At 41.4% G+C, this 9262-nt stretch overlaps 1 protein-coding gene and 1 pseudogene across 6 annotated transcripts in view; both read right to left on the reverse strand.

Annotated features, from left to right (window-relative positions):
- Positions 1-9262, reverse strand: part of Fam114a2 (family with sequence similarity 114 member A2) — a 36648-nt gene that overhangs the window by 26681 nt on the left and 705 nt on the right. For 2 of the 6 annotated variants that reach the window (XM_031350872.1, XM_031350877.1), the window contains exons 2-5: positions 5312-5532; positions 4879-4981; positions 4360-4452; positions 483-571 (exon numbers count right to left, since the gene is read on the reverse strand). In XM_031350872.1, coding sequence (XP_031206732.1) covers positions 483-571; positions 4360-4452; positions 4879-4981; positions 5312-5515 — 489 coding nt within the window. In that variant the 5' untranslated portion in view covers positions 5516-5532. The remainder of the gene's footprint in view (positions 1-482; positions 572-4359; positions 4453-4878; positions 4982-5311; positions 5533-9262) is intronic. The other 4 variants (XM_031350874.1, XM_031350878.1, XM_031350875.1 and 1 more) reach the window with 3 other exon arrangements.
- On the reverse strand, positions 4700-4808 carry LOC116079405 (annotated as a pseudogene).

Genomic DNA, 9262 nt, shown 5'->3' on the forward strand with positions numbered 1-9262 from the left:
CTAACTAAAAATACTAGCCACCTTCCCTCATGTAGGAAAGACATTAAGAGCCCTACCATTTTTCAAACATTTTCATCATCTAGAGTTTAGCAAGTGTTCATCAAAAAAGATCGTATGTCCCTTCTGCTTAAAAGATGAAGTTACAAGAGAAATAACTTTTAAAGATTTATTTATTTTATGTATGTGAGTGTTCTGTGTTCATGCACACAAGAAGAGGAAATTAGATCCATTACAGATGGCTGTAAGCTACCATGTAGTTGCTGGGAATCGAACTCAGGACCTTTGGAAGAGTAGCCAGTGCTTTTAAGAGCTGTGCCATCTCTCCAGCCCCAAGAAATAACTTTGTAAAACAGAAACACTTCCTAAGGACACAAAGCCAAGACTTGCCAGTCCCTAAGACAATCTGCCACTCTGCAGCTTACATTCCACTTGTCTAGCTCATGCACATCATGACAGCAACAGGCCCCTGCACTTTTTCTCACCGTGCTCTGCACAGCTGTTGAGATGGTCGAGAGCATCCCGAATGGTCCAGCCACTAGCAAGCTTCCATTCTCACTGGCATTTGTTTCTCCTAAAACAGAGAAGGTGTACAAACGTAAAAGAAAGGATCATGCATTGCTTTAACAACAAATATGTGGTTTTTTTAAAAACTAGATGCTGAGACTGGAGAGATGGCTCAGTGGTTAAGAGCACTGACCATTCTTCCAGAGGTCCTGAGTTCAATTCTCAGAAACCACATGGTGGCTCACAACCATCTGTAATGGGATTCGATGCCCTCTTCTGGTGTGTCTGAGGACAGAGACTGTGTACTCACATATATAAAATAAAAATCTTTAAAAAAATAAAAATAAAAATTTAGACACTGTTTCTGCACACAAGACCTCAGGTCTTTGTGTATTTATTTTAAAACATTTGTTATGTTACAATGAAAGATAAGGTAGGCAGTTTCTTTTTCATTCACTTCATTTCAAAAATAAAATCAAGTCTTAAACTAAAGACTCATATGAAATCAGACTATAAACTAAATGATTTCATAGACACAAACTTCTAGGTAAGGGAAAACAGGCAAATGACTGACCAGGGATAAAAGTTACATGAACCTTTTTGGTCAATAAAATATTATTGTATTCCAATTAGATCCAGGGAAGTATATATCACGGTGTTCTATTGATTACAAAGCATAAATGTAACTACCCCTCCAAACATCCAATTATAAAACTGCACAGCTAAAAGTAAACCACAACTCACTTTGTCCTAGAAAATGATGCTCATTAGTTGTCATCAAACAGACTGCAATGCAAAGGTATCCATGTCTCAAAAACAATCTCTTCCATTTTATTAACTTTTAAAACCCTGTAGGAGGTCACCTTTGGGGCAAAGCGGGTATAATCATGTGTTCATGTGTGTGTAGTATACATGTATGTCATGTATGTGTGTGTATGTGGAAACCACAAGTTAACCTTGACTGTTCTCTAGGAAAGCCTTTTTTCTGAAAGTCTCCCTCACTGGGACCTGGCTCACTGATTAAGCTGGGCTAGGTGGCCATCAAGCCCTACCCAGCTTCCTCTCTCTGCCCCTCCAACAGTAGTAGTACAGCTTTTTGCGCATGGGTTCTGGGGGTCAGGGCCTCATGCTATAGCACGCAGTTCAGACTAAGCTACCACATAATCTGAGTGCCCAGTCTGAAATATCCTCCTAGAGGAGGGCTTCTGTTTCCGGTGACAATATACTAACTGCTCTTGAACTTGCCCTCCTACTATGACAGCTATAAAACTGGACAAGAGGTAAGAAATGATTTTCAGAGTCAGACAAGGAGATTTTGGTCCAACAGAAAAGAGAAACAAAATGACTCCTGTGACTGAATTGGCTTGCTATTCAGAAGAACTTTCTAACTACAAGGGGGGAAGGCAGAGATAAGAGACAGCAGGAGCTGAGGGGACTCTGTAACACAAAGAAGATGGAGTTATCCCAGAATTCCAGGCTTCTACAGAAACAGATGCACTGAGTGCCTCTCTATGCATGCTGCACTGCTCGGTATTCAGTATAGAGGCACAAGGAGACGCCACAAAGCTGGGGAAAGACAGAAACTGCCTGGGAGCAGTAAGCTAAATAATCCCCAGAGCTCACACTAGGCTAAGACATTTGACTTACAACCTACTACAAGCACTCATTAAGCACCTGGGAAATAGATGGCGCCTTCAACAGAGCCAAGCCTCAAACAAACCCTTCAAGTAAAGGCTACTCCAGACTCTGCCTATGCAAGCACACTAACATTTTGGTTTTGTTTTGAGATAGGTCTTAGGTTCTCTGTCCTCCTGCCTCCACTTCTGGACTGCTGGAATAACTGCTCTGTGCCACTATACCCAGCTTATAAACATTAAAAGATTCATTTAAGCCACACACCATAACTACCTGCAAACAAAAGGAAAGCAAAGATGGACATGGTCCTTTAAAGAAACATAGATCCCTAAAAGATGACCAAAGCAGCCTAGTGGAGGGGGCACACACCTTTAATTCCAGCACTCAGGAGACAGAGGCAGGCAGACTCTGAGTTTGAGGCCAGCCTGCTTGAAAAAGACTTCTTTTCAAAATGTAGACTATTCTAATTTGGCAAAGTTCTATCATTCTTACTGAACTACAACCTAAGCCCGTGGACATCTACTGGGTAGAATTACTGTCACCCCTTGAGCCTGAGCCCCACTCTCCATGCTCATCTTCAGAGACAGAAAAAGAACCAGCACCCACAGACACACCCTTCTGTCCTCACATTTTCATATCCACTCTAACACTTTCACTTGGAAGACGTTAACCCTATAGCTACCCCACCAGGGAGCTCACCATGGAGAACTTTTAATGCATGTCTTAGCCCATGGACCTCGATAGCAGATTGTCCTCCAGTGCTATGAAGATGACACAGTTTGCATCTAATGCCGCTTCTAACTCCCAAACCCACTCTTCTCTTACTTCTGGCCACTACAGCATCAGCATAAGGCCTACTTTTTTCAGATGTATTTTGTTTATGTGTATGTGTGAGTCTATGTGAGTAGAGGCTATGTCTGTGCAGGTGCCCCTGAAGTCCAGAAGAAGGGATCAGATCCCATGGAGCTGAAATTATAGCTGAGCTGCTTAACACAAGTGCTGGAGACCAAGCTCCAGTCCTCAGGAGATACAGGAAGAACTCTTGGGGTCAAGTCATCTCTCCAGCCCCAAGACCCCATTCTTAACCAATGCCATTTGAGAATTATACTATGAACTGCTGGAAGAAGAAACTGAATCTCTTCAAAGGAAGAGACATAGTAGGGGAAAAGTCACTTCCTTTCTAATTCATTCATGACTTTGAGCACATTCAGTTACAATATCATCTGATGACCCTTAGGAAAGCATAAGGAAAGCCAGGTGTAAGCTCTGGGCTATGATCCAGCACCTGAAGGACTAAGGCAAAAGGACTGTGTGACTTCAAAGCCATCCAGGGTAAGAAGGTAAGAGAAAAGGGGGTAGGGAAAGAAACAGTAGGGAAGAAGAAAGAGGGAAGGGGAAAGAGAGAAGAGGAGACAGATGGGAAGAGGAGGGGAGGAGAGGAGAGGGTGTCAATATGAACAGGGCCTCAAATGTTTGTAAAGTGAGCTTGTCTCCTAGCTGTATCTAAACTGCAGTCAAGTGATCTAATGTTATGCCAAACTAATTCTTATTCTCATCCAAGGAATACACAAATGGGAACAACTGGAGCCAGCTAGTTTCACAGATGCCAGAGCTCTATCAAGGTGGAGCTAGAGGAGACCAAAATGGAGCCAGTTAGCATCAAAGGAAAAGGACAGAAATAAGAAAGCAACAGTGAGAAACAGTAAGGCCCCCAGGGGATAGAATAAGTAAGCCTGGCCTTAAAACTCTACTGGTCCCTAGTGATAACTGTGTCCTTTGGGTTTGACTGGCTGTAGGTTTCCCTCTGATCCAGACAAACCAGAAAAGAACTTTGTCTTCATACAAAAACCCAAGTGAAAACAAACAGCTAGTGCACTACAATCGCTCTGTCTTGCCTCAGCACACTCAAACTGATCTTACTCTACTGATGGGAAACCTAATTATGACAAGCAAGGCAGGGAGCTCTTCTCACATGACGTGCTCAAGGCCTCACTGTTGAGTGTTCACCAGCACTCTGAACCACTTCATCAATGCAAAAGTGCAATGAAGAGACACATGGATGGCTCTGGGAGACACAGCTGATGCTCAAGATCCCAAACCCTCATACAGTCTCAAGATGCCCTAAGTGTCAGGTACTGAATTAGCATTATCACTGAGTGCTAGTGCTAAAAATGAAGTCAACTGTCAGTTTCAACCAAAACCCCAAGCACATATACTGACCTGCTGCTTGTTTGACTTCAGCTGAAATTTCAGTGGGGCTAGGAATCCCAAGAGAAGTCTCTGCCTTCTCAATGACATTTGAAATGCCTTGTCCTAGTGAGAAAAACAATAAACATTTGTGTGCCGTGTGTTGTGACTAAAACTGAAGAAACAAATAATAATAAAATCTGTTTATTTCTAAAATTATGGTCACAAGGTACATTATTTTAATGATATGTGCATCCTTATCATTATCTCCTTACCAAGAAACAAAAAGAAAACAAAATTCCCACTGACTTATCACTAAAAACTAGGCTTAAATGAATCCCTAGACTTCAACTTCCCTTTTTTTTTTTTTCAAAGCCTCCAGCATGGGGTATTCCCACTCAGTCTCCCATCCAAGTACTAACCAGACCCAACCCAGCTTAGCTTACGAGATCGGGAGTTTTCAGGGTGGTATGGCTGTAGACTTCAACTTCCTAATAGAGCTGACATGAGCCCCCATGCACACAAAGGTAAGGAAACGACCAAGTGTCTTACCTACTGTAGCTACCGTAGCTGAGGCTGAGGAGAGCAGCGACTTGCCCCAGCTGCCCCAATAACCCCATCCAGTCTGAGGTGCATCTTTAGAAGCAGTCTCCTGCTATTTTCCAGTGAGAGGAGAAACAAGACAAAAGAAAACAGAAAGTTAGAGGAGACTCAGAAGTGCCCAGACAAGAGAGAATCAAGAGAGAAGCACAGGTCAGCAAATCTGTGACTTGGGGAAGTCCTGCTGGACTGACAGATGAACGCCAGCAGCACATAAATACCCTGCAGCAAATGCAATCCCTGATAAAGGAATTACTGCATCTGAAAGCTGACACTTTATGGCCATAAAAAGAAGGAAATGCCACTGTAAAGGCACTGTAAAGGGATCCGGCATCCCTTTTAAGACTTGTATTTTTAAATCCCCAAATTTTAATAGATACGCTACTTTGGCTACAGCCTTTGAAACTTGAGCAGGAAGTAGTTCAGAAGCCTCGAGGTCACTGGAAGGTTTGGTCTCTGGTCTTTTCCGGGTGGACACTACAGGCTGAGATTTATTCTCTGGCTTCTCCACTGGCTCACAGTTCTCATCTTTAAGGATGGAGGCTGCTTCAGTTACCACTGGAGACTCGGTAGCATCCTTATCCGACATGACTACAACATAACCTGCTAAAACAAAAGCCCAACAAGAATCTACTGATACCAGTTTCTTTAGTATAAACTATTTGCTTAATGTTTCTGAGACTTTCAGATTCATGTACTACTACAATAAGAGATCCTACATACCTCCACCTACCTCCTCAACAGAAGCTGACATTGTTACAATTCACCTGCATCCTTCCAATTTTACAGTTTTGAAATGTATCCTTATGTGTACATTAGTTACATAAAATGCTACCACATTCACAGCTGTCCCTTGGTATCTGCAGGGAATTGGCTGCAAGAACCCTGCAGACAACAAAATCTCAGTGGTCACATCCCTTCTATAAACTAGACAGCATCCTCACAGTTTCATGACCTCTACTTCATTTGTAATGTCTAACACCATATGTGATGCTTTGCCATGGACCTTAAAACTCTCTTGGGAACAATGGCAAGTCTGCACAGGTTTAGCACAGATGAAACCTTTTCCAACTGTTTTCCATTTATGACTAGTTAAATCTACAAATGCTGAATCCCAGACACAGAGAGTCAACTACTTAACTCCACTGGGCTTCAGTACAGGTAAGGCACAATTCAATCCTAAGGATACCTGGGCCATCCCTTCTATAGTCAGACACTTCCCACATTTCATTCAACCTACAGCAACCAACTACTGATCTGTTCTCTGACACTGACATTTTCAAGTCATATACATTTAAGTACACAGATTATCTTTGGAGTAACTTTTTTCACTCAGCCTAAGTCCCTCCATTCTACTACGGTTGCATCAAAAGTCCCTTTTGACTTCTCAATAACATCATTGTGGAGGGAGGGAGGGATACATATATACATCACAATGTATTTGCCCATTCAAGGTAATCTGCAGTTTCCAACATGAGGCTGTCATACAACTAAAACAAAGTTCATGTACAGGTATTTATGTAAACATGTTTTTTTCCTCTGGAATAAATGATGAAGACTATATTAATAATATGGATCATAGTAAGTCCATGCTTATTTTTATACACAACTGTCATCTTTTCCAGAGTAGTACAAATAACCAAAAATTTCTGCATTCTGATGAGGTTTTTCCCCCTACTTTGAGACATTTTTATAAGTGATGTGGTGGTAGCACACTGGTTTGTTCCATTTCCCCAAGACTAAAGACACTTGCCATCTTTTCATGTGCTTGTTTGCCATCTGAATATTCTCTTCAAAGAAACATCTAGTTATATTTTTTGCACGTTTTTAGTTAGGTTGCTTTGTCATTTTCTGCTGATTTTTGAGAGCACTTAATGTTCTAGGTTCAATATCATCCCAGTGTAAAACTTATTTTCATTGTCTCATTTCATCTTCTGAGACAGGATCTCCTCTTTGCTCACTACTAGCTTATGGCAATCCTCCTGCCCTAGGCTTCCAAGTGCTGGAATAACAGACATGAGTCACCACACCTATCTTTTTATTTTCATGGGGTCTTTCACCATGAAAACTTTTCATTTTGATGAAGCCTGTTTATCAATCTTTCCTTTCACTAGACTGTCCTTCAAAAATGGTATCATTAAAGCATCCGTACTTTAATTTTTCCAGAAATTGTTTAAACCATGTCAGATCAGCTTTCTATTTTTTAATATCCTTTGTAAATATCCCTAATACTGTTTTGATAGTGAGGCCATCTGATGTAACCAAAGCATAACTGAATTCCACTTTTTATTTCATTTACTCTGCTGTGCTAAGCAAGAGTTCTACCACCTAAATACATCCACTGGTCCCTCAGGTCAGCTTTGGAATAGCAATGTTATCCAGTTCAATCCCCTTCCAAGAATACAGCTCTTTGGCAATTAAAGCTAACATGTCACTGGTATGCCCACTCAGAGAAATACTAGTTTCCAGAATAACCAGTTATCACCAATGAACACATACACACACATACACACATACAACATACACGCCAGGTTTGCTGACAAGCGTTTTATTCAGGTATGCACTAAGTGCAGGATAAATCCAATGCTCCCAATGCCCCCCCCCCAAAAAAATTAACAAGAAAGGCAGATGGGATATAGCACAATCATTGAAGCACATTTAAAAAAAAAATACTTAGTGGTGTTTTGCCTTCAATCCCAGCACTTAGGAGGCAAAGGCAGACCTCTGAGATTTCAAGGCCAGACTGGTCTACAAAGGTCTTAGGACAAAAAGAGCTACATAGTGAGACCTGTCTCAAAACACACACACACACCAAGACTTAAAGAACAGAGAGGACAGTATAAGGATCAGAGTATGATTCATAAAGTGTACCTAGAGAAGTGGTCACAAAACTAGAAATCTGTTATCTACAACCTATAGGTGTTGTTAATTAGTCCACGCTGTTTAAACCTTTTTTAAAATTAGTTGCTAACATTTAAAGTGTCATCTTCCATAGAAACAGACAGACATTTCTAGGTCCCCTTGTAAAAGATAATGCAAGAGGGGCATCTGAGTAGGTAAGACCTATCTGGTGCCAAATGGCTGCTGAGTCCTTTTGCATGAAAACAGTATTCTCTCATACTCTACTATCTCCAAATTCATACTATTCTTTTATAGTAATCCAAGATTAGACCATGCATGCATCTGTGTTTGTAATGTCTACCTTAAAGATGCCTAAGATTTTAACGAATGAAAATGCCAGGGAGATAAAAGAAAAATTCAACGGTGTGATGGTCAATCTCAGTTGCCAAACTGATGTGTCTAGAACCACCATAGTCCTCTGGGCACATATGTGGAGATTGTCTTGATGAGGTTAAGAGATGAGGGAAGACCCCACAGTGACACAGGCTGGGATCCTGGAAGGTATAGAAAGGAGAGAGCAAGCTGATGGCAAGCATTGCCTACTCTCTGCTTCTAGACTGTGGATGCAATGTGACCAGTTTCCTATGTGACCTTCCTGCCACAGGACAAGTGAACTGTGACTCAGAATAAGATTGCCTTCCTTGTTTTTGTCTGGCTGGGTATCTATCCTATCCCAGTAACAGGGAAGTAAACAAAGGCTATGGAAACAGCACAGGAGAGAGGTCAGCGACCCATCATATAGTCACCTAGAGTAATGACTACATTAGAGAAGAAGCAAAGGGTGACAGGCTAGAAAGGTGAATTAAGACTGTGTTGACTGATGGGCAGTGGTGGTGCACGCCTTTAATCCCAGCAGGGGCAGAGGCGAATTTCTGAGTTCAAGTGAGTTCCTGGATAGCCAAGGCTATATAGAGAAACCCTGTCTTGGGGGGGAGGGGGAGGAGGAACTGGGTTGCCTAGACTATGTGGGTACATGACATGCATATATTAAACGGTCCCAAAAATTCATGGAGAAAAAAAAATCCACACACAAGTACCAATTGCCATGCGGCCCAACTCAGAAAAAATAACTCATTTACTTATGCATGGCAAGAAGCTTTTGCTGATCTACCCAGCTCTGGAGACAGAGAAGATATGTAAGACAGTTTCTGCCCCAGTCAGTCCAAAGGCTGATCTAACAAAAAGACACCCACATGCTTGCACAAAGTTCAGAAGGTGTTCTTGTAGCTGTATAAAAACTGTTTTAGAACTATCTTTTTCTTCTTTCTCCGAGTAACAACATAAAATAAATCGTCCATCGATGTGCTCTATGTAAGCAAATAGAACATACGTACTGCATGAGTTCATTTAAATTTTATGAAACTAGAACATTCCAATTAGTAAACTCCAGTTGTCCCTATTACTTCACTTGCACAAAAAAAAAAAAAAAAAAAAA

This window comes from Mastomys coucha, unplaced genomic scaffold (genome assembly GCF_008632895.1).
Source record: "Mastomys coucha isolate ucsf_1 unplaced genomic scaffold, UCSF_Mcou_1 pScaffold5, whole genome shotgun sequence".
NCBI classification, from domain to species: Eukaryota; Metazoa; Chordata; class Mammalia; order Rodentia; family Muridae; genus Mastomys; species Mastomys coucha.